General features: G+C 58.0%; 1 protein-coding gene across 3 annotated transcripts in view; it reads left to right on the top strand.

Moving 5' to 3' along the window:
• The first annotated feature begins 1403 nt into the window (after positions 1-1403).
• Positions 1404-26370, top strand: part of SCARA5 (scavenger receptor class A member 5) — a 38862-nt gene continuing 13895 nt past the window's right edge. Inside the window, exons 1-6 of one of the 3 annotated variants that reach the window (XM_075086394.1) lie at positions 1404-1660; positions 2691-2809; positions 7103-7231; positions 14949-15623; positions 21776-21856; positions 24331-24429. In XM_075086394.1, coding sequence (XP_074942495.1) covers positions 2698-2809; positions 7103-7231; positions 14949-15623; positions 21776-21856; positions 24331-24429 — 1096 coding nt within the window. In that variant the 5' untranslated portion in view covers positions 1404-1660; positions 2691-2697. Of the gene's footprint in view, positions 1661-2687; positions 2810-7102; positions 7232-14948; positions 15624-21775; positions 21857-24330; positions 24430-26370 lie in introns of all 3 variants that reach the window. The other 2 variants (XM_075086396.1, XM_075086395.1) reach the window with 2 other exon arrangements.

Below are 26370 nucleotides of genomic sequence, written 5' to 3'. Positions count from 1 at the left end.
GCTGCTTTGTTAAACATCTTTTAGGAAATAGGACAATAGATGACGTGTGTGAGTTTAATTGCATTTATACTAAAAGTCATAACTTGTGCATAGCTTTTTTCCTCTTTTTATAAAGGTAAATCCCTTTTTTCCTCATGCATTTCAGTTTCCCAGTAGAAACCAGCAGGGCAAGACTCACCTATGCCTGAATCGAACCCAGAACCATCCAGTGGCGTGTTTATTGCATGGTGTACGAACCAAGAAGGCTGCAAAGATGCAACACTCTGCTGGAAATTACCTGAAATTTAATAGAATATTGACCTTTTTGGATTATACGTGGCCGGTTTGGTTTTTTTTTAATGCAAAAGAAGTAACCAGGCAGATTGGGTGTTTTGTATTAAAATGAAACCTTGGGAATACTCTACAATAATGGCCTTTATTTGCCGCAGCTTCGGTTTCCCTGGGGCAACTTTTGCAGGTGTTTGGCCAGGCCGGAACGGAGCATGCTTTGATGGTGCTTTGTCCCAGACCTTCGGGGTGTCTTTGGTAGCTGTCCCAAGGGGTCAGGGGTGGCTGTGAGGGGCGGCTGCCACAGACTCACATTGTACCGTGGTGTGAGGAGACCTGCAGCCGTGTGGTTGCGCCCCTGGAAACTTTCATCCTGATGGAAGAAGTGATGTGTGTGTCCTCAGCATGGCACCACGGCTGGAGATGCCCCTGGGCAAGGAGCACTCGCCTTTCTCCCCCCAGGTCTTGCCATCCTTCTTCCAGGTCTAGGTCTTGGTCCCGGTATGTTTATGGTTTCCACAAAGGTGTGTTGCCGAGGCCTGTCTGATGGCACCTGGGGGTCCAAGTGGCTCATCGTGTGATGCAGCATGCTCAGCTCTCCTGGCCCCGTCAACCCTATGGGTGGTGAAACAGCCGTGAGCCAGCATTGACCCCACCGTCCCGGTCTGCCCAGTGCTTGCTCACACCCATGCACACCCACCCCAGGGAGACAGCAGTCACCCTCCTGATGGTGCCACCGGGCCAAGCCAGTCCCCCTCCCACCCTGGAGAGAGATGCTCCTGCCCCCGGGATGCCCCTGCCCCGGTCCCGAGGGATGCTCCTGCCCCCGGGATGCTCCTGCCCCGGTCCCGAGGGATGCTCCTGCCCCCGGGATGCCCCTGCCCCGGTCCCGAGGGATGCTCCTGCCCCCGGGATGCCCCTGCCCCGGTCCCGAGGGATGCTCCTGCCCCCGGGATGCTCCTGCCCCGGTCCTCCCGCCCCTCCCCAGCTCCTCACGACCGGGGGTGGGGGGGCGAGGCCGGCGAATGGGCGTCCGGGGCGGCCCCGGGAGGTGGGGTGGGGGTGGGGGAGGGCATGGGGAGCCCGGCCCCCCTCCCGTTCCCCGCCTACAAAACCGTCCCGGCCGAGCGGTCCTTGCTCACAGCCTCTCGGCTCCGCAGCCGCCCCCACGCATCACCCACCCGCGGGGACCGCCCCCCCCCTCCCCACCCATGGGAGACGGCCCGGGAGCGGCGGCCCCTCTGCGCCCGTGGGGAGCTGGCGGTGAGGTCGGGGGGTCCCCTTGCTGTCCTCGCCCCCCTGCCCCGGCCACCATGGCGCAGCCCGGGGACTGAGCGAGGAGGTGGAGGAAGGACCCACGGGAAACTCGCTCCCGCGTGGGTCCGCCCAGAAGGTGAGTGGCATCGCGGCGGGGAGAGCTCAGGGGATTTTCCGTGGGGAAAGGGGACACGCAGCTCCGGGAGAGGGGAGGCCCGTGGGGTGGGCGCGGGGGGGCCGGGGTCTCCCCAAGCATCCCTGCGTGGGCAGCCGCCACCCACGGGTCCTGCCACTGCCCCCCTGGTCCTGACTCCCCCGTGCTGCGAGACGCCCCGGTTACACGGGTGGTGTCTCCCCTGTGGGAGTGGGGCTGGGGGCTGGGGATGCTGTTCCCAAACAGGGAGGCCCCTGCTCAGCATGCTCCCAGCTAGTGGGGTGGGGGGGAGGTGGCAGGAGCTGGGGGTCCCCACGGAGCACAGCACCCATGTGGTGACAGCGAGGGGTGGCTGGAGCTGAGGCAGTGGCAGGGGTGCTGGGGATGAGTTTGGGAGCGCTCAGCAGATCCCACTTAGAGGGTGAGTTTAACTCCTTCCACACCAGAGCCCTGCTGGGGGCTGATTCCCCATGGCCGGGGGCTTGCATGCATGCACTGAGCCCCCATAGCCCCAGCGCTGGGGAAGGACAGACATCCCGGAGCGGACACCAAGCAGGCTGGACATCTGCAGGGCACGTGGTTGGGTATGGGTAGGTGGTAGGAGCCCCTTCTTGGCCAACCAGCAAGGGGTTTGTGTTGGTGGTGAGCTGCAAACACGCAGGTAGGAAGGACTAGGTGGTGGTGGCCTCGTGGTCCTGCTGAGCTTGTCCCCCAGCTTCTCCCTGCGTTTGCGGAGAGGGTCTGACCCTCGTCTGGGGCACGGCCAAGCCCAGCCTGGGCCATGGGCAAGTCAAGAAACCGCACGCTGAGCTGCGGCGGCCAGCTTTGCCAAGCGAGAGCGGAGGGGGTCCCTTGGCGGCAGGTCTGTGTCCCCTGCACCAGCCCACACCATGCTGCGCTGGTCCATGGTGCCAGAGCCATGCAGGGTACAGGATTAGCCAGGATCAGGCCCTTGCCACGTCAGGATGGCCACCAAGCACCATCTCACATGCTTGTTCTGCTCCACCAGCAGCAGGAGGATGGAGAACAAAGCCATGTACCTTCACACCTTCAATGAGAGGGAGAACGGCTCCATCTTCGAGGAGCCCTTCGAGGGAAGGAGCCTTTCCAAACTGAACCTCTGCGAGGACGGTGAGTCCACGTGCAGTTTGGTGGGGGGGGCTTTGAACCTGGTGGCAGAAACCTGGAGAGCTTCTGGGGGGCACCGGGGGACTTGGATCGCTCAGGGAGCAGCTGAGTGATTTGGCCCCACAGAGGCAAAGGTGTCTGGCCTGACTTAGGTGCTCGGCTCCAGCTGTGGGTCCCGGGGAACCAGAGCAGAGGAGCAATCCCTGCCCCAGGAAGGGAGGGTGCTTTGGTGGAAGTAGCACCATGATAAATGTGTGTCCCAACCAGAGCAGGGAAATTCTCCTCTCCTGCTGGCACGGCCTCACTGGGAGAAACACTCAGGGAATCCCATGGCAAGGAGGTTCCTGTGCCTCCTCTCCTGTCCCCGCTTTCTGTTCCGACACAGGGATGACAGGGCCAGGGCACCACGGACCTCCCAGGGTGCCCAGGATCTCATTTGGTTCTGCCACTGATCAGGGTTGCGCTTCAGGGAAAGTCACTTTACTTGCTAGAGGTTGATTATTTTTTTTTTTGCATTTTTTGGGGTTGTTTTTTCCTTCTCCAAGCCTCTGGGTCTCTTGCACGTGGTCTTGTCCAGAGGTGCCATGCAGTGGGATGGCAGTACCGGGACTGTGCACGGTGGGACCCGCTTGCACTTTCCATACACCATAGCTGGCCTCTATCTCCGCTGTGGACCTGCTGAGCTCTTTTCCTTAGCTCTCGCCCCATGAAACGCTGTCTGTGTTTCACCAGCTCTAGGTCTGGTCCCCAAGCAAACAGCTCTGATGAGTTTTTCCCCAGGCCTTTGCAGCCCTGCTGGGAGAGACCAGGGTGGTGGAGTTGGGTGCTCAAGCAAAGCTCTGAGGTCCCCTTCGCTGTCAGCCTCGCTCAGAGACCTGTGGGGCTGCTGGGGAAACCGGTCCTGTTCTGAGCAGGCTTCCCAGCACTGCTGTGCCCCACCACAAGCATGGGATCGGTGAGATGGGGGACTCACCTGCCTGGTTTTGGGCACGTGGGACATCCCTGGGATGTGATGGAGAGCCCTGGGTGTTTCCAGAGGGCAGCCCGTGTGCCAGGATGGGCTGTATCCGTGTCCTGAGTGAGCTGGGAACGCCCAACCCTGGCCAGATTGCTTTTGGGTCCTTGCACAGGCTCACGGTGCTTATTGCAAGAGATGTGGTGTTGCCGTGTGGGTGTCTTCTCCTGCCCTCCAGCTCCCGGGATGGGGACAGCTTTGAGTCCGGAGGGCGAGTTTCCCATCCAGGTGAAAGCTGAGTCTTGACGCCCTTCCCCATGTCACCCTGCGAGGGTCCCCCTGCTCGCCGCGGCATGGCTGCTCCTGCCTCTGCCCACCTTCCTGCTGCCGGCTGGTGAAATCCAGCAGCCACCCCACCTTCCTGCAGCAGAAAGAGGGGCAGATCCTACCCACGGGCTGCCCCCGTGCTCTGCCCATGCCGCAAACGTGGCAGGGGGCCAGCGGAGCCTGGAGGGAGCGATGCTGGAAGAGATGGGAGGGAAGGGTTGGTGTCTTCTAGGGCCAAGGCCACCACCCCTAGCAGAGACCTTCCACTCGCATGGAGTCATGGCAGGAAGGGTTCAGGGTATCTCCTTGGCTTTGGTATTTTTGTGGCAGGTTGCCCTGGATGTCTCAGGGCAAAGCTGCTCATCCATAACTCACCTCGATGGAGAGCTGGTGCTCCAAGGAACCTCATTCCCACTGGTGAGGTTGCTGGAAGGAGACTTGTGGGGCTCTGTCTGGTCTGCAGCCACACAGGGCAGGGGCAAGGTCAACCCTGAGAGCTCCATCATGAAGATGGGACCAGCTGAGTCCCTCCTGGGCTCGTGGAAAATGCTCGGCGTGGGGCTGAGGGCTGGTGCGGCCGCCTGTTGCTTGCCATGACCCCCAGGAGAGCAGCCCTGGACCTTCCCCCAGGGCTCGGGGGACGACAAGTCCTGGCTGCTTTCAGCCTCCCACCTTCTGCACCCCCACTGGCGGGGCGGGCCACAGCTCCAGCTCCCCCGGGCATGGGCAGGGGGAAGAAATATTTGCTTTTTCCCTTGGTTACTGGCCGGAGCCCGCCCGTGGGCTCCTCGGAGCGGGTGTTGTGAAAAGCCTGCTTACGCAGCTGCGGTCCCTCCTGCTCTTCCGAGAGCAGCAAAGAGGAGTGGGTGGTTCGGGGCTCGGGGCCAGCTCCTCCCGGAGTCTCCCAGGACCTGATATAAGTGTTAATGTCAGAAAAATATTGCAGCTTTCCTCATTCTGAAACCCTCGGCTCCATCTGTTTGGCCGGTGACAGCAAATGGGAACCGCGTGTGGGTAATGAATTGCAGATGGAGGGGTCCTGGAGGAGCGGCACCGCCTTTTGCACCTGAGCTGGGGCGCCTCGAGCACCCCACATCCCCGCGGGATCCCCTCTGGGTGTCAGCGAGCCTGACCTCAGCGCTTTATCATTTCAGAGCCCCAAAATGGAGCGGAGTTAAACGATACACCCAGCGTAACCCTTCACTGGCTGGAGGCTTTTGCAAGCCTCTCTGTCTTCCAGCAGGACAGACACACGGGCTGTCAGCTGGGGAAGGGTAAGGGTGCAGTGGGGAGGGGTCCCTGACAGGCTAGGGATACCCCAAACCTGCTGTACCTCCTCTGGCACCCCAAGTGCTAGCTTGGTCCCCCGGGGAGCTGAGCTCCTGCCCCGTGGCTGGGGGGTGGGATGCGGTGAGGTCCCAAAGCCCAGCAGGGGTGGGCTCGGCTGGAGGTGGGCATTGCTCATGGCCGTGGGTGAGTGTGATCTCCTCCCCAGGTTTGGCTTCGAGGCCATGATTCACCTGCTTCACCCTTTCCGCTGGGCTGGCGCAGGCTCTGGAGCAGTGCTACGCTGTGCCTCGGGGCTTAAAGGGCAGAAAGCAATGGGATGGAGGCACCCAAATGTCAAGGGCGTGGGAGTTTTGGACTCTTCCTCCACCTTTTGTTGGTGTCTCCCTGGAGACATCTCAGATCAGGCCAGGGGCAAAACTTGGCAGCACTAGTTGACCTGGCATGAAGTTGTTGGTTCTCAGCTGCTTTCAGAAACCTTGTGTTTCTGCAAGGGTTCAACACAAAAATGCAGACACCCAATGCCCTGCGCCCCATCCCAGCAGCACGCGGTCACCCAGAGAGCGGAGGCATCAGGCTGAAGCATTACTGCAGCCTTGGGGCTGGGGACCGAGGGATGCGGGGTCTGTATCCAGGTCAGGCTCTGGCTTCCACTTAAGACCACGACCTGGCCCAGATTTCAACATAAAGCTTCAGCTTTGAACTTGTGCAAAGCCCAAAACCAGATGACTTCTCCCTGCCGCTGGGTTCATGGCACGGGAGCCTTTCCTCATCTTTCCTTGCGCTTTCTTCCTGGCTATTTTATTCATAAACACCCCCTTCCTTCACACACAGCTCTTGCTGCTCGGGGCTCCTGGCAGTGTCCGAGAGGAGCTGGATCACAGCTGGTGCAGGTTTGGGCAAGTGGGGGCTGTCAGGGATGTCAGGATCCGGGCATCTTAGAATTGTAGAGTGGTTTGGGTGGGAAGGGACAGCTAAGGGCCACCCAGCCCAACCCCTTGCCGTGAGCAGGGACACCTTCAACCAGAGCAGGTTGCTCAGAGCCCCGTCCAGCCTGGCCTTGGGTGTTCCCAGGGATGGGGCATCGACCACCTCTCGGGGCAGCCTGGGCCAGGCTTTCACCGCCCTCAGCGTGAACAATTCCTTCCTTCTCTCTGGTCTGAATGTCCCCTCTTTCAGTTTAAGACCATCACCCCTTGTCCTGTCTTTCCCCATCCCCTCATTGCTGCCTGCCTCCTGCCTGGCAGGGACAGTCGCAGGGCTGCAGGCAGGGAAGGCAGGGGATGGGGTGAAGGGTGGGAGCTGGAGGAGCGACAGCTCAGCAAGGGTGGGTGATGCCGATGTTTCCCTACCCGGGATCCCCAGCAGGCCCTTTGCACCCCAGCTCTGCCCATGCAGGAGGGGAGATGTGTGCATGCTGCAGCTGGGCTGCCTGCCCCCAACCCAGACCCCATAGCACCAGCATGGGCAGGATCAGGCCTGCCCCTGCCTACTGCATTGCTGATGGTGGCCCGGCTGCATGCGAGCCTTCACCTAGGAGCGTGGGCTTGTGCCAGCATTGATGGTCCCAACTCAGGGAAAGCCATGCGGATCCAGGGCATGCAGAGCTGTGCCTGCACCCACAAGGGTGCTGGAATTATATTTGCAATATGTTTTCCCAGTGGGAGGTGGAGCCCAGGCAGGCTGGGTACATGATGCTCTCCCTGACACCTCACTCTGTCCCCCAGGTCCCGGGAGGAGGATGAAGGCAGCAGGACGCTGCGGCTGGCTGGGCTCCTTGGCAGCACTGAAGTATGCTGTGGTGGGACTCTACCTCCTCGTCTTCCTCATCCTCGTCGGGGTCTTCATCCTCGCAGGTAAGGGCTGAGCCTGGGTCCTCCCTCCGTGGCGCAGCGGTACCCCAGGGTGATGCTCCCCCATGCAGGGCTCGGTGCAATGTGAACCGTGTGTGGCTGTGGGCATGGCATCATGCTTCTGCTGCAGAGGTGTTCGGGAGGGTTTTCCATGCCATCCAGGGGAGGAAAATACGGGATCCAGGAGAAGCGGGGTGTGGAGGCGATGCCTGCCTCGGTTTGCAGCCACCGGTGGCTGCAAACCAAGGCAGGCATCGCCTCCTCACCATGTTTCCAGCTTCATGGGCACAACGACCTGAGCCCACACCGGCTCCATTCTGCACGTCTGGAGTGGTTTTGATTTAGGCTTTGAGGCTGGAGTTGCTTGAGGGTCCAAGCATCATGTGTTGGGGATGGGGAGGCTCAGGAGCTCCATGTTCAAGGCTCAGACCGTTCCCGTCACTAGGTCATGGCTGCTGCGTTGGAACCAACCCCCCATTTTGCTTGGGGCAAGGATAAGCCCCGGCTCCATCAGCGATGGAGATGCAGGCAGGGTGTTATCCTTCCGTGGCACATCCCACAGGGGTCCTGCCTCCCTTCTCTGGCTTTTTGGTGAGCGCAGGGATGGGAAAGCTGCTCGCAAATGCCTGTAATTGCTCCGAGTCCCAGCTCGTCCCTGTATACACATCCCATGTGGGCCGCGTCGCCGCCAGCTTGTTTTCCCCCTTGGCCTGCTGGAAGCCGTTTGGGAAGATGCCTGGTTTAACCCACAGTCCCAGTACCCCATCCTTGCACCCATACCCCCCCCCCCGTGGTGGTCTCTGCAGGGTGGGGGGGCTTGGATGGATGCCTCAGCGGGCACAGGTGAGCAATGCCACCACCAAGGACCAGCTCCTCGCTTCCCACCCACCTCCTTCCTGGCTTTAACCCCAGCATCCATGGAGGGTAGGGATATGGGGGACCCCCTTTCCAGCCCCAAATCTCCACTAGCTGCTCTCGAGGGCTGGGCAGGGCTGAGCGCTGCCCCCGCACCATCCATTCGGGATGATTTGCTGTGCTTTGCCTGTGCCTTGCCTGCTGCAGGCAGCTGGGAGGGTGATGGATTTCCTGTTTGACTCCAGCTGCGGTAATGCCAGCACCGTGAAGGCAGCGTCTGTCTTTTGCAAAGGGTGGATTTAGTTTTTTCCTGGGCTGGCAAAGGGACAGAGAAGGTTTTGCTGGAATTTTGAAGCCTCTCCCACTTATTTCTTGCATTACATTGTTTTAATGTTGTTGTTGGCCTGTGAAACCCTGAGCGAGGGATGCCATGAATTGTGCAAAGAGCTCAGGACAGGCGCTCTCGTCCTGGACTGAGATACAGCTGCTCACCCGAAAGCAGCTCCAGCAATAACAATAACATTATGGCATCAGCTGACGGCGGGGAGAGCTGGAGGCTTACGGTCATGGGCATCTTCAAAGCCCCACCTCCTGGAGTCCCGTGACTGGCAGGATTTCAGCTTTCAGTAAGACCCCAGTAAAACCACCTTACCCCCCCTGGTTTGTGGACCACAATCTTGGAAAAGAGAGGAACATGAAGAGGAAAATAATCTCTTCCATTATTGCTTTCTGCATGTCTTGAACTTTAAGCCAAGCCTCTGGCTTTGGATGTAGCTGACTCAAGCGCTGGAGCCAGCTGTGCCGACGGCGGGTGCCCGGAGCCGTCTTATCACATCCAGGAAAACCACAGGCTGGTCTTGCAACATAGTGAAGAGACCGCATCCAGCTGGGAGCCTCATGCAGCCCAGGGGGACAGCCCTGGTGGTCCCTGGCTTCAGGTGTCTGTGGCTGAAACCTCAACGTTGGAGCTGGTGGTCCTCAGAGGATGAGGACTGGGTGTTCATGTGCACCCTCAACCATGGAGGGCTGGGTTTTCCCACGGAAAATCCCACTTTGTGCTACTGGAGACCAGACACCAGCTTGCCAGAGCTGAGAATTTCTGCCCAGCATCCCTCGTCACCCATCAGAGGGGAAGGTGTGCAGAAAGAACCAACATTTAGTGAAGTAGACTTGCTTTCACCTGCTCCTTGGGCCGGGGAGAGCCGACTGCGATGCTGGAAGAGGAATGTCAGTGATGCCATCCCTGTCCTCCCCCAGCAGCAGTGAGGTCCCTGCTCAGAGCAGGTCCCACCTGGGACGGATGAGTGCTGGGTGTCCAGCTCATTCCAGACCCGATGCTCTTTGGAGAAGGATGTGGAGCTGTGATACCCCCAACTGCTCCCCGAAAAGCAACTCTCACCACGCTATCCACTGACGGGGGGCTGTGCCCCTGGTCCATGCCCTCCACTGCCAGCATCCCTTCATCCCAGGGCCAGCAACACGGAGCAGGGATGCTCCACCTGGCTTGCTCCGCTCCTTCCCATCCTGGCCATGGAAAAGGAGAAAAAATCCCAAAGGGGAAGTGCGTACGCATGCAGACACGCACAGAAACACGCATGTGCGTGCAACCGCACACCGGCCCACCCCGTGGGGCTGGGGCACTGCAGGGGAGACCGCCCCCCTGGAGGTAACCCCGCAACACGTGCTGGTGTCCCCGGCACATGAACCTCATGGTTTTGGCGAGGCAGCTCCCCCAGGCATCGTTTTGAAGCCAGCTTGGGCAGGTGTCCTGCGACTCACAACACGCTCCATGGAAATGGGTTAGAACATGAGTAAACTGCTAAAAATACTGTGAACCACCTCAGAGCTGTGGAAACAGGATGTATTCAGCAACTGAGCCGGGGTGGCTTCAATGCAGCCTGCTTTTAATATCCTCTCTTGCAGGCCTGGCAGCAGTTTTCTGGCTCCTGAGGATGCACACTCCCATTCTCCCTGCCCCGCCATCCACTAAAAAGGTACCTAGCCCAAGGTTAGGACTTCACACTTGGCTTTTTTGCAAGGTCTGGGTTAAATCCCAGCCGCCTGCGTGCTCAGACCTGCATTTTGGTGTTGGAACCCAAATCCCCGCCTGGCCCCATGCCCGTGCACCCCAGGCACCCAGCCCTGAGCTGCTCTGCAATGAGAGCCCAGGCAGGGCTCGTTGGGACGTGGCGAAGGAGCCAAGTGCCTTCGTGTGGGCATCTGAACCATGCATATGGATGGGCATCCAACCTGCACCCCATCTCCACGCTCATATTTGCACTGAGAGTGACCACGTTTCCACGCTTGGTACCCCTGGGTGCCTGGAAGAAGCACCCATGGAAATGAGCACCCTCCGTTTCAAGAGCTGTAGCCCCAAAACTCATGCTCTGAGGATGGCGGTGGATGAGGGTGATAGTCCCAGCCCCACGGCCAGCCATCATGTGAACGCTCCCCGGTCAGCTCCAGCGCAAACGCCTCCTGCTCCTCGTGAGCTGGCTCCAAAGCAGGTCTGTGCCTGCAGCCAGCGTCTTCCTGGGACACGGAGCAAACCTACGATGCCGAAAAGCTGCCGGCAGCGGGGCCCTGCGTCCCCGCGCCTTGGCTGCTGTGCCCCAAGAGGCTCATGCTGGCTGTGCCCACCATCCCCCCGCCCCCCATCCTGCTCGTCCTCTCCCAAATTCTTCTCCTGCAGTTATTTCCCCCAGCCCAAGGCTTGGTTTCCACCCTTTCTGAAATGCTGGAGGAGGTTTCCTCCCAGAGATGCTCCCGCGCAGGGCTGGGGCCGGATGGGGTTGGGCTGGAGGTTTGAGATGCCCAGATCTGCTGCCCTTGTGCGTCCGGGCGCGTGTCGAACCTCACGCTCAGCATCTGCCCGACTCCTCCGTGGAAATAAAACCCAGGGCAGCTGATAGCAATGCCCTGGGGCTTATAGCTGGGCCGAAACCATCATCAGCTCTTCCAGCTTGGAGAGCACACCGAGGTGTCCTGCAAGACTTTGCCTGTAGCCTCTTGGTTTTCTGCAGTCACGTAACGCTGCAGAAGCGGGATGGGGAGTGCGCTTCCTGAAGACAGTGAGAATTTCCATATTCAACATGCACGCATCGACTTTGCAGCATCACCTTGGCTATACGTGAGCCTAACAAGGAGGGAGAGAGATTTGGGGTGCATGCGAGGGTGCAGATGCCTGTACGTGCGCATGGTGCGCAGCTCCACCCGGGAGCGGGTCCCGGCAGCGGTGACGGGGTGCAGGGCAGTGGTGTGCGTGCTTGTCCCCTCTGCAGGGCTCCTCGGGGACAAGTCACATGAAAGTTATTAGCAGGAGCGTGAGGGCACAGGTCACATTCCTCGTTAACCCCAGCAAAGCGGTGGATTCCGTCAAGGCTGGATTATCTCTGCCAGAGCTGATGGCCTGCAGGGACAAAATGCTCCCCTGGAGCAAGCTGGGAGGAGCTGCCTGTGGTCCCCATTGTGCAAAAATGTGCGTGTGTGTGTGTGCGCACAGCTCAGGGTGCATGTGCACAGGTTGCAACGCAGATGTGCAGCGAGGGCAGGTGCGTGCGTGCACCTTTGCATAGAATCATTCAGGTTGGAAAAGACCTCCAGGATCACCAAGCCCAACCCCCAACCCAACACCCCCAGGCCTCCTAAACCATGGCCCCAAGTGCCACATCTGCACGGTGTTTGAACCCCCCCAGGGACGGTGACTCCCCCACCTCTCTGGGCAGCCTGTGCCAGGGCCTGACCCCTCTGGCAGGGAAGGCATTTTCCCTCACACCCAACCTAAACCTCCCCTGACGCAGCCTGAGGCCGTTCCCTCTCGTCCCGTCACTGGTGACTTGGGAGCAGAGACCAGCCCCCCCCTCACTCCAGCCCCTCTCAGGCAGCTGCAGAGAGCGAGAAGGGCTCCCCTCAGCCCCCTCTTCTCCAGGCTAAACCCCCCCAGCCCCCTCAGCCGCCCCCCAGCACACTTGTGCTCCAGACCCTGCCCCAGCCCCGCTGCCCTTCTCTGGACACGCTCCAGCCCCTCCAGGCCCTCCTTGTCCCGAGGGGCCCAAACCTGAGCCCAGCACTCGAGGTGGGGCCTCCCCAGTGCCGAGCACAGGGGCCCCATCCCTGCCCGGCTCCTGCTGGCCACACCAGGGCTGACACAAGCCCGGGGGCTGGTGGCCTCCTTGGCCACCCGGGCACTGCTGGCTCATGCCCAGCCGGCTGTCAGCCAGCACCCCCAGGGCCTTCTCCGCCGGGCCCTTCCCAGCCCCTCTGCCCCAGGCCTGGGGCGCTGCCTGGGGTTGGTGCGACCCAAGGGCATCACGCTGTGTGCGTGTATGTCTGGGGTAGGAGCACAGGGTTTTCTTGCAGACCTTTTCTCCTTCAAACACTGGTGGGGGCAGCAGCCAGGAAAATGGCATGTCCCCAAAACAAATAGCAGGAGGGAGCGTCTGCTCGCGGAGCCCTTTGGGGACTGGGTGCCTTTGTACGTGTGCTGTGCACACGCGTGCCGCGTGCGTTCGGGTGCGTGCAGGCTCTGTGTGTGCTGCGTGCGAGCGTGCGTGTGCACGCGTGAGCTGTGTGCTTGCATTTATGCGTGTGCTCCAGGCTCTCAGCAACTCTATGACTCACCAGCTCTTGATTTCAGGCAAAGAACCGAAACCAAGGAGGGTTTCAGTGGCCCACAATGCCCACGTTCTGCTCCTCTGGCTCAGCCCTGTGCCTGCAGCCCTGGCCCGCCGCTTTGCCTGCTGAGCGGGGCAACGTCCATCTGCAGCAGGATTAGTCCATCCTACCAAGCCAGCAAGTAAAAAGTTGGAGGCAGAAGATTTGGGAGGCAGGAGACCTGCTGGCACGCACAGGCATGCACAGAGCAGCCCAAGGCTGGAGGTGTTGGTGCTTGGAAGCTTCCCGGCGTGGTTTTGGCTGCGGGATGTGCCGGAGCAGCCTCGGTTGCTCTCGGGTTGGTGGCTGCGGTGCCAGGGCTGGGCACAGGAGAGCTGTGGGGATCCCAGCTAGTTATTGGAAGTGATTTATGGGAACGTGGGGAACTCTGCAGGCTTTGCCACTAGCCGCAGGTGCAAAGGGGGAAGCTTGCCCGTGCTTCCCAGCCCTCGGCCTCCGCAGGACCTGCAATCTGGGTTATACCTCCTTGCGCTGGCCACACAGGCTTGCTTGGCTGCTTTCCCTGTTGTGAACCCCCACAGGCAAAGGCTCCCCCGAGGCGGTGCCAGCTGGGTGCCTGGCACAGCAGGGACAGGTGATAACTGGTGACATTGAGATGTTCCCCCTGCCGCGATGCAAGTGACAAGCAGGGACATGCAGAGGGGACCAAACAACGTCCCCGTGCCCCAAGAGGAGAGCTCCGAGCTGGCACGCTGCAGCCCAGCCTGGGAAGCTGAGAGTCCAGCAGCAGGATTAATTAACGGGGGCTAATTACTGGAGGAAAGATGCCTTTAGTGCCTGGGAGATGCTCAGCTCCTCTGTTATGGCACCGCCAGCCCGTGGCAGAGCTGGGGGGGGCGGCTGCTCGCCCCCATGGTGCTCCCAGAGCCCCCTCTCTGGGCACAGTGGGTCTCCCCCGGTCCCCTTGCTGGGGCACCCAGCACCACCACTGCCGGCGGCCCCGAGCCCAGGGGGGGCTGAAGCCCTTCGTGTGTGCGCGGCTGCTTTCACCCTCTCCTTACTCCTGCGATTTTAATTCAAACCAAATGGTTTCGCTCGGTTTCTCCTCCGTGGAAATGAGGGGGTGAGCTGCCAGGCCGGTCCCACGCCAGCCCGCGGCGTCGCGCCAGCCAAAGCCCAACCACGGCTTAAAGAACAATGGGGATTATTTTATTTTGTTTTATTTCATTTTTTTAAATCTCATTATTCATGTGGGTTTGGTTTTGAGTCCCCCACCCCAGGCTGCATTGGAGACCTAGCGTCGATTCAAGGCGGAGGAAGATGATATTCCCTGCCCGGATCAGTGTTTTTGGGGTGCACCAAGGCGTACACCCTGGTGATGGACTCCAGGATCATGCTTTACCGGGTGCTACTGGGCTTGCTGGGCAAAGCATTGCTGGAGCAGTGCTAGGAGCGGCTGAGAGCAAAAGGATCCCCCCTAAATTTCCAGGTTCCCCCTCCGAACCCCATCCCGGTGCTCTGGGAGCTGGTGCGAGGCCAGGAGGGGTTTGGAGTGGGTGCCTGGATGGCCAGGAGCTCTCTGCCACCAGGGATGCCGAGGGGCAAAGGATAATCCTGAGCCGGGGCGGGTTTCCTCCCTTGGGAAGAGCCCTGGCAGCCCCCGCGTGCGGGATGCGGTACTTGGAGGCTGAGAGCAAACCGCACCCAGAGCCGTGGAGACCTGCCAAGCCAGGTCTTACAGAGCAAGGGGCTGAGCTCAGGCCCAGGATCAGCGGCCGGAAGGGAAACCTGATTGTTAAAATTAAAATTAAAACCTCAGTGGGGGAAGAAGGAGTTTTAAAGGTCTGGTTTTTTAGGAAAGGGAAGCGGATGCTGTTAGCAGACAGTCATCTGACCAGAGGCAAGCACAGGCCAGGCGAAGCCACGAGGCGGAGCTTTGTAGCACCATGATCCATCTGGCAAAGCCCAGAGCTGCTGGGAACCTTTGCTGTCCTTCCTGAGGGAGGTGCCTCCTTCTCCAGGCCTTCAGCAACCAACCTCCTTCTCCAACCATGGAGAAAACCATGGGGCCAAAGAGGGGCTGATGGGAGGAACCTTTTGGGGTTTGAGGTAGGGCTTCCACCTTCAAGCACCGAGGAAGAGGGGGATGTCCAAGTGCTCCAAAGGTCTCCTCCTCCAGTGTTGCACATCTCAGAAGGGTCCCCACCTCCATGGGTGGTTTCTGATGTCCCCTCCTCTCCATCCCTTGCAGTCTCCAGACCACAGACTTCCCCCGAGGACCTGAAGGCGCTGATGGGGAACGTCAACCGCCTCAATGAGAGCTTTCGGGACATGCAGCTGAAGCTGCTGCACCTACCTCTGAAGGGGGACATGCTGGATCACATCTGGAGGCTCCAGGACCTCCTGCAGAACCACTCGGACTCCTTGTTCCTCATGACAGGGTCACTGCAGAAGCTGGAAGGGCTCCTCTGGAGCCTGCAGACCCAGGCCAGCCAAACTGACAAGGCAGTGTCCAACCTCTGGGACAGTTTGACCCAGCAGAGCGACGCGGCTCAGCAGGAGATGTACAAGCTCTCCGTGGAAGGCAACAGCAGCCGGCTGCTGCTGCAGCACCACGACCACCTCCTGAGCCACCTGGGCAGCAGGGTGGAGAGCCTGAGCGACCAGATGACGGCCATGAATGGGGCCATGGACACCATGAACAGGACCTTCTCCTACGACGTGAACATCCACCATACCCGCATCCAGGACCTGCAGGTGCTGATCAGCAACGCCACCGAAGATGCCCGGCAGATGCGCCTCATCCACATAGCCATGGAGGAGCAGCTGAAGCACGAGCTGGCCATCCTCAACAACGTGACGGAGGACCTGCGGCTGAAGGACTGGGAGCACTCCGTCGCACTGAAGAACATCTCCGTGATACGGGGTAAGCCGAGCACCTCTTGTATGCAGCTCCCTCGCTGGTGCATGAAGTTGTGAGGAGGGGGGTGGCCTCGGTGCTTTGAGTGGTGGTGGAAATGGTCCCTGTGGCATGGGGATGTCCTGTGGGGATGTCTCAGGTACTGTTTGGTGTATCAAATCCACCTGGCATCGCAGTTTAGGTGTCTGCAGTGTTCAGAGGTCTCTATCACCTTAGACTCTTGGACTCTCCAAAGGCTCCTCCATCCACATTAGGAAGAAAGCTCCCATGGTTCCCTCAAATATGCCAGGAAAACCTCCGCCAGGTCCCTCCTGATGATGAAAGTGATCCAGACCGAGCGCAGCAGGGATGGTGGGATTTCTGCCCTGATTTGCACCGCAGTGATCAAGCAGAAGGCTGCCCCCCAGTACCCTCAGTCATCATCAATCACATAATCAGCTTTGCTGTACGTCCCCTTTACTTCATTTCCCCCCTCCCATCTTCTCCTCCTTTACCACCCTCAGTGCCTCCCAAATCATAGAATCATCAAATCACAGAAGGTTTTGGGTGGGAAGGGACTGTTAGAGGCCACCCAGCCCAACCCCCTGACGTGAGCAGGGACATCTTCAACCAGAGCAGGTTGCTCAGAGCCCCGTCCAGCCTGGCCTTGGGTGTTCCCAGGGGTGGGGCATCGACCACCTCTCGGGGCAGCCTGGGCCAGGCTTTTACCACCCGCATCATGGTGAAACAAAGAACCCATCCCTGCTAACTCTTGACCGTTGACTCTAGTTGTGCTGATCCCCTTTTCTTGGTATTTATATGGTCGCCTCAGTAATCCCCACCTCAGTCTGCTGAGCATCCACTCCCTTTTTCTCAATTATCTGCAAGGTCCAAGCATTTGTCACACCATTATCTCATGAGCGTAGTTGTATGGCCAGGGTTCACCATCTGCTTGGACATTTCTTCCTTTCTGATGTCAGGAATTTCCAGCTGGTTTGTATCTCTTGCTGCTGTGGGATCACCTACTTCTCTGCACCCCTCAGCACTAGATCTCCTAGGAGAGCCCAGCTCCAAGGGGACCAGCTCAGGTGGAGATGCCTACACTGGAGAAACCCACGTCTGCTGTGGTGGACCCCAGTCTGGTTGCCTGATGTAAGGGGTTCCTCTGTGCTGCACCAAGGCAGAGGTGGCTTTTGCTTCAAAGATCTTAAAGGCTGAAGTAGGAGAGGGAGTGAAGGGAGCTGCACTCCTTGGGAGCAGCTTGGCTTCATGGGATGATGGGGAAGGGCTCTTCAGGAACAGGGGCAATTGAACGGGGCTGTGATGGGAGACAGCAAAGTCATGAGCATCTTCATGATTTATGGCACAAGAGCAAAGGGGGAACCTGATGAAATGGTGCGCAGCAAGCCCAGGAGAGGCTCAGCCCACATCCCACCTTTTCACCCAGCCAGAGCTTCTTGCTGCAGGACTTTGTGGAGGCAGAAACCCAAGCAGGTCCAAAAGGAGCTAGACAAATTCACGCAGGACACATCTGCGGCTGTTAAATGCCATGACCTGATCACAGTCCCAGTAAATGAACTGGCCATGGGAGGGGGAAAAACCATTAAGAAACACAGAAGAGCCCAGCGCAAGCTCTTGGGGGCAGAGCACGAGTTGTGGGGCTGTTGCTGTCTCACTTCTAGGCTGATGGTTTGCATTGGCGGAGATGCAACGGGCTGTTGCTCATTTCTGGTGCTTCCAGTTGAAATGCCAGATGGGGAAAGAAGAGGCTGATGCCAAGGTGTTTGCTCCCTCAGGCTGTCTGCTCAGCCGAGAGGGGACAGATGTGCTTTCAACCGCAGCAGCTACATCTCCCCACTCAGGCCAACCATCACCCTTGGGTACCAGCAGCTCACTGGGGTCATTTCCCTGGTCCTTGGGGGACGTTGGCTCATGAAGCCTGGTTTGGGGCTGCTGGGACCACATTGCACCCACTGCTTTGAGGTTTTCACAGCTGTCCACCGACCCCCGCGCCCTCTCTTCCACCCAATGCCATGGGGAGGACATCACCCTCTCTTGGATTAAGCCACTGAGGAAGGGGACTGTCATGGAGCCCAACACCCATGCGCCACGTTACTCCAATGAACATGAGCAGAAAGCAAAACAAATCCCCTCCCAACAGTCCAGCACCTGATTTTTCAGCTGCTCTGACACATTCCTGGCAGCCCCCACCTCCCTTTCCCCCCCTCCCTCCCCCCTCCCCACTTGCTGTCGGCAGCGATGGGTCATAGATAATTTAGAGCCTTGTGCCCAACTGGCTTTACCCCAGCCCCAAATCTGCTTGGATGAATCCACTGTGCTTCCAGGTGGATTTGCACCAGCAGAGCCAGTCCTGGGCCATGCAGGGCTGCCTGCCTGGGGGTGCATTTTCCTTCCCCCCAAGACCTTATCTACCCCAGGCTCTGGCTTTTTTGAGGCTATCTGCTGGTGATGGCTGCTTGGGGAGGTGCCCCGGGCTCATCTCCAGCAGCTGACCATGCCAAGCAGCTCACATGGCTTGGAGAGGGCTTGGCCTCGCAGCGCCGAGGGGCTTTGTGTCTTAAATAACGGTATCACCGGGAGGGGGGGATGCCCAGGATCATCCACCGCCCGCCTGGAGCCGCTTGCACAACTCACTGGGTGGGATGTGCTGGCTCGCAGCAAGTCTGGCGGGGTGATTGCAACGGTCCCATCTGGTTGTCAGATCCGTGCATGTCATGAAAGTCCTCATCCTGATGGTTTTGGAGGGTTTTTCCCCTCCGCTGAAGCAGCAAACAGCCCAGCCCTGTGCAGGCGGGAGGGTGAAGCAGGGGTGCATCTGGGCTGGGGTTTTCTTTCCTGAGTGCAAACCTCAGACACTGTGGGGTGGGGACCAGCTTGGCATGGTGTCTGCAGTGCTGCTCGGCCTCTCCCAACCACCCCTCCCAGTTCTCCTCCATCCTCCACTCCAGCTCCTCCCTGTGTCCCATCCCACCAGCTGTCCCTGGGGATGGGATGACCTCTGCTCATGGAGCAGCCTGGATGTATCCAAGAGGAGATGTTCAGGTGGCTGATGGACCACAGGGCTCAGTACTGTGAGCTCTGAAGGATGAAGGCCAAAACCAGGAGCCAGCAGACAGGATCAGGCCTATCATCTGCCCATCCCCAAGCCCTGTTTCTAACCCAAGGCATTAGGGAAAGGGAATAAGGGACAACATGTCTCTTCCCTGGTGTGTTCTCCCAGCCTCCAGCTCTTACAGAGCAGATGAGATTGTCTGTTGCCCATGGTCATCCTCCATGAAACTTAGCTCCCTTCTTATCCTGTCCATGCCCTTGACCTCCCCGATATCCCATGGGATGGTTTTCCGAGGTGGTGGAAGAGATGAGATGAGATGAGATCATATAATAGAATCACAGAAGGGTTTGGGTGGGAAGGGACCGCTAAAGACCACCCAGCCCAACCCCCTGCCATGAGCAGGGACACCTTCAGCCAGAGCAGGTTGCTCAGAGCCCCGTCCAGCCTGGCCTTGAGTGTTCCCAGGGATGGGGCCTAAGATGAGATGAGATGAGACAAGATGAGATGAGACGAGAAGGTGGCAGAGGACTGGGGGGCTGCAGCTGGTTTTTAAGGAGGAAGGGCAGCTCCAACCCCCATCCCACCGAGACGTGCCCTGAGCAGGCAGCTCCCATGTCCCTTCCAGGGTTAACAACTGAGGTGGGGCCCTAGTATGGATTATTTCCCAGTGTGCCCATAAAACCAGAGCAGATGGAAGTTGTCGGAGCTGCCCCCGCACAGGGGACCTCAGCCGAGCCGTGCTGGAGCCGGCGTGGGGGAAGCAAGACCTTTCGTGTCAGCAGTAGTTTTGCTCCAGTGCCATTGGCGTGGGACCCCTTCCCTTCAGAGAGGATGCCTGGGGCAAAGTCAGGGTGACGAAATGGGAGACCTTTCCTTGGTGGCTCCCACCGCAGATGTTTCCAGGGTTGCTTTTCGTTTTGCTTCTGGTGGGAAAGCGTCTGTTTTGTTTAAGCAAGTGGTTTTCAGCAGCCCAACCTTTAATGTGCTGGGGAGCAGGCGGGGAGGGAAGAACTCGACCCAAACCCAGGAGCACGGCTGGGTCATGCAGAGTTTTCACTGCTCATCCTGGGACACCTGGGGCCTTCAGGCAGGAAATATGCGGGTAGGAAAACCCCTTTGCCTTGTCACTCCCACTGCTACCTATCAAATTCACTATCACCTCTGTACAGCCATGGATCTCTGGCAGGCTCTGCTTTCTGTAATGCCCTGTAGGCTGAAATTAATGGTATCAGCATATTTTAATTTTGTACTTCTACATTCTCCATTAGTTCCTTATTTCAGATGGGGATGGGTGATACGGGGCAGCCCAAACATACCCACATTATTCCACTTCAACAAAGTGGCATGACTTGACTGTCCCTCTTGCTCTTTTGGGGCACTGAAAATCAGTGGCTGTACTTAACACCATCTATTTATGCCATCAGGTGCTTCCTATTGCTTATTTATTTGCCCATTAATTCAGCTTTTCAAACTCCAGCAGGCAAGTAAGTGGATTTAAGTATATATAGTTTTACCATGAGGGCGGTGAAAGCCTGGCCCAGGCTGCCCCGAGAGGTGGTCGATGCCCCACCCCTGGGAACACCCAAGGCCAGGCTGGACGGGGCTCTGAGCAACCTGCTCTGGCTGAAGGTGTCCCTGCTCACGGCAGGGGGTTGGGCTGGGTGGTCTTTAAAGGTCCCTCCCCACCCAAACCCTTCTGTGATTCGACGATTTAATGGCTGTTGTGTAATGCCTATCTTTGTTGCTGTGGGGATGACAACTATTTCACCAGCCATGCCAGCACCCTCATACAGTGCACACCTCGCCTGGATCCTGCCCCACATCCCCCTGTGGAGCAAATCTTGAATGTTACTGGGCCTTCTGCATCGTGGAGAACCCCAGCTCTCCTCCCCAGGGCCAGGCAACGTCCCTGCTGTGTGTGGTTCCTCTTTTTCCCCCCCACCAGAAAATGCCTCCTCATTGTACTCAGCCCTCCCGGGCATCCATTGTTCTTCGCATCCTTTTGTTTTGCCAACAGGAGGCATTTCCCCAGGGTCTAGGGCCCATCCCTGCATTCCCTCAGCGCCCAGAGATGTACGTCGTCCAGGGAAGAGGAAACCCAGGGCAAGCTCATGCAATATCTCCCCATAGTCCCCTACCAGCCCCTGACCATCTCCAGCTCGGCCGTTTCCTGAGCTTGCTGTGGTTTGTCTGCTCAGGAACCCGTTAATTCCTGGATAATATTTGCAGATCCTAATTACCCTTTCATTAGGATTGCTAAACAGCCCCCCTCTTCCTCTCCTGATCCTTTCACACTCCCACGTCGCCTGTAGCCATGGCCGGTTGTTTGCTTTCGGCACAACTGCGAGTTTATGGCTGTTGGGGTTTCTAGGAAAACAGCGTTTAACAGTTTCCAATTATCACCCTGGCTTAGTAGGACAAAGACCGAATGACCCCTCCAGGCCTCTCTCTGCCCTCTTTTCTATCATCCCATGAGTAATTTTTTATTTTTTTCTGTTCAAATTCTTTCTTCCAATTGATTTAGCTCATAATTGTTTTCAGCTTTGCGGACTTGGCCCTTTGCAGGCTGAGGAATATAACTCTGTTCCTGGGTTGAACTTTCTGCTCGCTCACAAGAGTTTACACTGAAAAGCAGTCACCGATGGCTGGTTCCTGATGAGATCAGTGATGCAAATCTCCTCCTAAAGGTTCATCTCAATATTTCCAAAACGCATTTTTTTGTTTTCTTTTTTTCTTAATGTTACTTCACTGGAGATGTCACAACTTTGGGTCAAAAGGGAATTCCAGGAGGTTGGAATTTTCCCATAGAAAACCCTTCAGGTGGAAGCGCAGGAGCTGCAAGGCGAAGTTTTCGGGCACACGAGACCGGTTGAGGGAGTTGTGTTTGGCCTTTAAAATCCACAGGTCACAGAAGGCGGCTGCTGGCAAGCTCCCTCGCTGTCACCTTGCTCCTGTCTGCGGGGGTCTGTGTTTGTGAGAGGTCCCTGGACACCTGACAAACGATGACGGCCGGTGAAGGGTGGGTGGGTGCACGCACCCATGCATCTGCTGCGCGGCTGCAAAGCTGGAGTGCGATGGCCGCATTCCAATACCTGTTGTGTTTCAGGGCCACCAGGACCCAAAGGAGACCAAGGCAATGAAGGGATGGAGGGTGAACCTGGTCTTCCCGGCCTGCCTGGGCTGCGAGGTGAGGAACAACATGTCCAAGGTGCCCATAACCCTGCAAGCCTTCACCCAGAGTCTGTAGAGTCAACGGGATGACTCCTGGTGACTTCCCAACCTTGGGACCCTTGGGACGTCCCTTGCACAAGCCTTGAAGAACAACAGGATTAACGTACTGCCCCATCTCCTGCCAGACTGCCAGTCTTTAGGGGCCAAAAGTCTCTCTCATCTCCCAGCGGGCCTCAGGACAGCAAGAGCTGCAAGGGTCTGTCACCTGCAGGTTGATGCCCCCAGGCTCCTTTGACACAGCCACCCAGCTCAGGTTTGTGCAGGAGCTGACCACCGAGCTGCGCTCACTAAAACTGAGCCCTTGCAAGGTGCCGGGGCTGGCCCCGCTGCCTGCACCCTCCCGGCAGCACACGGGGACCCGGCGCGGGGTGCCTCCAGCCTGGCAGAGGGGACTTGGCCACCAGCTGCAGCATTGAGGCTTTTCATAGGACACTTTATTTAATGTCAAGAATGTCAATATTTTTTCCCCCTTCTTAATTCCAACCATTGTTTTTGAGAGAAATTCAATTTAAAAACCCACAGAAGACACCCCCCACCCCGAGAAACAAGACTCGGCTTGAGCCTGTTTCTAATTTTAAGCCAAACTTAGAAATACTGGCTTTGCATCCAGGAGCCGGGGATAGCACAGAGGCGATGGAGGATGCCCTTTGCTGAGGACTTTCTGTCCCCAGGAGGCTCTTTCCCACTGAGGATCCATCCTGCCTGGGACATGGACCTCCCTCTCCATCCCACAGGGTGTCCAGCCCTGCCTTCACCTGGACAGCTGAAGCCAGACCCACGTAGGGCTATCAGCGCCAGAGTCAGGTTCAGCTCCCCAGCCCCGTGCATCTGAGCTGCCAGTATTAGGATGGGCTTAAAACCTCATATTTTGGTACCCCATTTCCCCCTGCTCCCTGGCGGGCGGCAGGACCAGCCAAGTTAGGCAGAGCCAGCCTGGAAACTCGATCGCTCTCTGAAAGCCCTTCTCAGCGCTGGCTGCCTGTGCTTGTTTCACCGACAGCTATATTTTTTTGCGTTGACAGATTCATGGCTGTTTTTCTTGGGTGTAACAAGCATCAGAAATATATCGTCTGGCTTGTTTCCTTTTTTCTTTTTATTTTTTTTTTTCAGTTTTAAACAGAAAACCAAAACAATCTCTGGAGGCTTCACCTTCGGGAAGAGTTGCTGAAAGGGCCACTATTTTTAGGTCTTTCTCTGTCTTGCTTTCTCTGGTGCTTTTCTGGATGTGGTCACGGCACCAGCCCTTTGGATATGAGAAGGTCAGGTTCAGGTGCAGCCAGGCGTTGCGAAGCATCCCTGGTAAATCCCCTTTTGCACAGCACATCTGCCATCCTGCCTCTGCCCCAGCTCCTCTTCCCAAATACTAAGCCAGGTCCTAACACGCTGCAGGATCGCCCCTGGGAGGGAGGCGAGGTTTTGCCCGAACACAGCAGGGAAAGAATTAAGCCCCAGACCATGTCCACTGGAGCTGGTGCCCAAATTCCTCCTGGCAGCTTTTTTTCCTCTTAAACCAGTGGAAAATATTGACTAAGTTTGGAAAAGCTCTGCCCAGGGGGGGCGCAAGGCGCAGTACCAAGGGAATCCAGGGGTCCCTCTGTGTGGGCAGGGGAGACCAGCAGCATCGTGCCGGGCAGGGGGTCGAGCTCGGATGCTGGAGGAGCTCTATCCGAAGGGCTTCTCCCCCAGGAGCTTCAGATCTGACCCAAGCACAGGCTTGGGCTGAGTCCCTGATGGGTCAGTTTGGTGGGACCACCCCTGAGTCCCACCAGAGCCCACCACCAGCACAGGGGTCCCTCCCTCCACCTCCCCTGGCCTGCATGGACGGAGGTCACCTCTGGGGCTTGGACATGACCTGTACGAAGGAAGCCCAAGTTCCCAGACTGAAAACCCCGTTTCCCACCTTCTGGAGGTCAGGGGTGCTCAGATAAGGAGTTTTAATCCAAACCCTGCTCCAATAAACAGCAAACCCACCTGGTCAGTGTGCACGGATGCAACGGACCAGCAGTTCGTGCTGGCCACATCATGTCTCCTTGGGTTCTCTGCTCCACCCTGGATCCTGGCCTTTCCTCCTTGGTCTCCAGCTCTGGAGCTCAGTTACCTTATTCTGAGCCTTAAGATGCTCTCTGGGTTAAATCTGTCCTGTATCCAGGGGCAGGTGCAGAAGGAGAAGGTGGGCTGGACTCTCAGGTGTCTCCTGATGGTTCCTGACTTCTGGCAAAGAACCAGAGACCACCTGGCATGTCTGCTGGCAAGCAGGACGTGTGTGTGCGCACACACGTCTGGTTTGTGTAGGTCTCTGCTGCGACAGGGTCATTTTCATAGAATCACAGAATCATTAAGGTTGGGAAAGACCTCTAGCATCATCAAGTCCAACCCCCAACCCAACAATACCATGTCTCCTAATTTTTTGCCTCTTTGTCCTCGCTCCAGGGCTACCAGGGGAGAGAGGACCACCAGGACCACGTGGCTTGAAAGGGGACCAAGGAGACCTTGGTCCTCCAGGTCCAGTGGGAATGCGGGGATTCAAAGGTAAGGACCAGCCTCTGCGCATGCTGCCGGGTGGGTCGCCTGGTCTGGCTGGGCTTGTTGGGCAGCAAACTGGCTCTGGAGACCACTGGCACGAGGGGCAGAGTCACGGGTGTGAGAGCGGTGGGTCGCCTGGCTTGGTACCCACCTGGAGCTCCCGGGGGTGGGGAGGAAACCTTGCTGAGCCGGGAGCGTGCACACCGAGACCTTCCCACCATGGCACAGGAGCGGAGGGAGTGCGGGGACTGGAGGGAGAAGGGCAGAACGACTGGGTCTGTGATGCTCCTCAGCACAGGCAGCGCCGCCTGCACCAGGCGCTCACCAGAGCCCTGCGGGGACCTGCCCGGCGGCCCTCCCCTGCTCGCCTCCGCCGGCGTTTTAGGAATAGCCTTGTGTTTGTTTTCTGGCGACCTTTTCTGGCTCGCTGTGGTTTTGCAGCGCCTCACCACACCCCGGCTGAGAGCAGGGGGAAGCTGTGGGTGTGGGAAGTGGCCACGCACCTATTTAGCAGGACAGATCTGTCCCAGCAGACCTTTTAAAAGAAGTTCCGTGCCACAACCTAAAACAGGATGGATAATCCCAAAACGTGCTTTTTTTGCCTCAAAATACCATGTGGGCAGGGAGGAAGAGCCCAGCCCAAAGAAGCAGCACCTCCCTGGGCAGAGCCAAAGGGGCCCAAAACGGTGCGCTCCCCTCATCCCATGCTTGTGGGTGATGCCGACCTGGGACGTGGCTACACTGGCCACCAGGACCTGGGCCCGTGGCCACAGAGCAGACTCTGGGTCTGGAAAATGCCCGGACCCCTGCAGGCAGCGCTCCGGGCAGGGGGTGTTGCTCTGTTATTTGTCTTACAAGCTCTTGCTTTCGTGCAGCGAGCGCCTTGGGTGAATTGCACGTGTGAAAGCTGAAGGAAAATGTCCTCTTAAATTGTCCATTTAATCTGTCCATTTAATTATCCGTTAAATCTGTCCATTTAATGCCCTCTCTCTCCTCTATCTGCAAACTTGGCATCGAGCTGGCCAGAATTGTTGTCAGGTTTTCCTGTATGCCCTCCAAAGTGCTGGCCACAGCCAGGGGCAGGGGTTGGGGTGAGACCCCCGTGTCGTGTCTGGTGGCCCATCCTTTATGTGTGGTGGCCATCTCCTGTACCTCGCACACCACCAGAAAACCTCTTGTTGTCTACGAGCAGGAGTACATCTTCCATCCCTCTCCACTTCATGGTGTCTTTAGGAGAAGGACCTTTCCTAGGGACACACCATCCCAGTGCCAGTGCCTCCCAGTGCAGCCCCAGGAAGCTTTAGGTCCAGGCAGAAAGGAGATGCAGGAGATGAGATGCTGCTGGTGGCTTCCTTCCGTAGCGAGGGAGCAGCATGAAGCTCCCAGAGCTGCAGCCCAAGGCAAGAAGGTCTCCTGCAGGATTAGCACCTCTGCTCTTTCCCTCAAGCCATCGCTGCTGTCATCACTTGCCCTACTGACGCGATGGCTCCGTTCATCCCACCGCTCTCCCAGTCACCCCAGTCCAGGCACAAGCTGAGATCCTGGGGCCCATTAGCTGCTGGAGATGGCTCTCCAGGCCACGTGGCTGGTTAGATGATATTTATGCAGTGCTGTGTAGTCTTGAAGAAGGCTGCTGGGTGCTACTTCCATCACCCCATCCCATCTAACTGGAAGACCAGGGTTTCTGGGCTGATGCAGCTGGGACAAGTCTCCGTTCTCCTACCAAGGCAGAGGCTGCCAGGGGGGCACAGACCCCTACGTGCTGCAAGAATAAAGAAACCAGCATGTCGTGCTTGTTTTCCAGCGCCACCTCTTGCGTTTTTTGGAGGTAACTCTGGCCTGCAAGATTGCAATATCGTGTTGTGGGGGTGCAGGACTTCATCCAAGCTGCGGGGTGAAAATGCTAGTCCTGATGCTGCAGGAGGTCAAACCAACCCCTGGGTACGT

Source organism: Phalacrocorax aristotelis, chromosome 3 (genome assembly GCF_949628215.1).
Source record: "Phalacrocorax aristotelis chromosome 3, bGulAri2.1, whole genome shotgun sequence".
Classification (NCBI taxonomy): Eukaryota; Metazoa; Chordata; class Aves; order Suliformes; family Phalacrocoracidae; genus Phalacrocorax; species Phalacrocorax aristotelis.
Note: the sequence above shows the minus strand (reverse complement) of the source record. Positions and strands in the feature narration are given on the sequence as shown.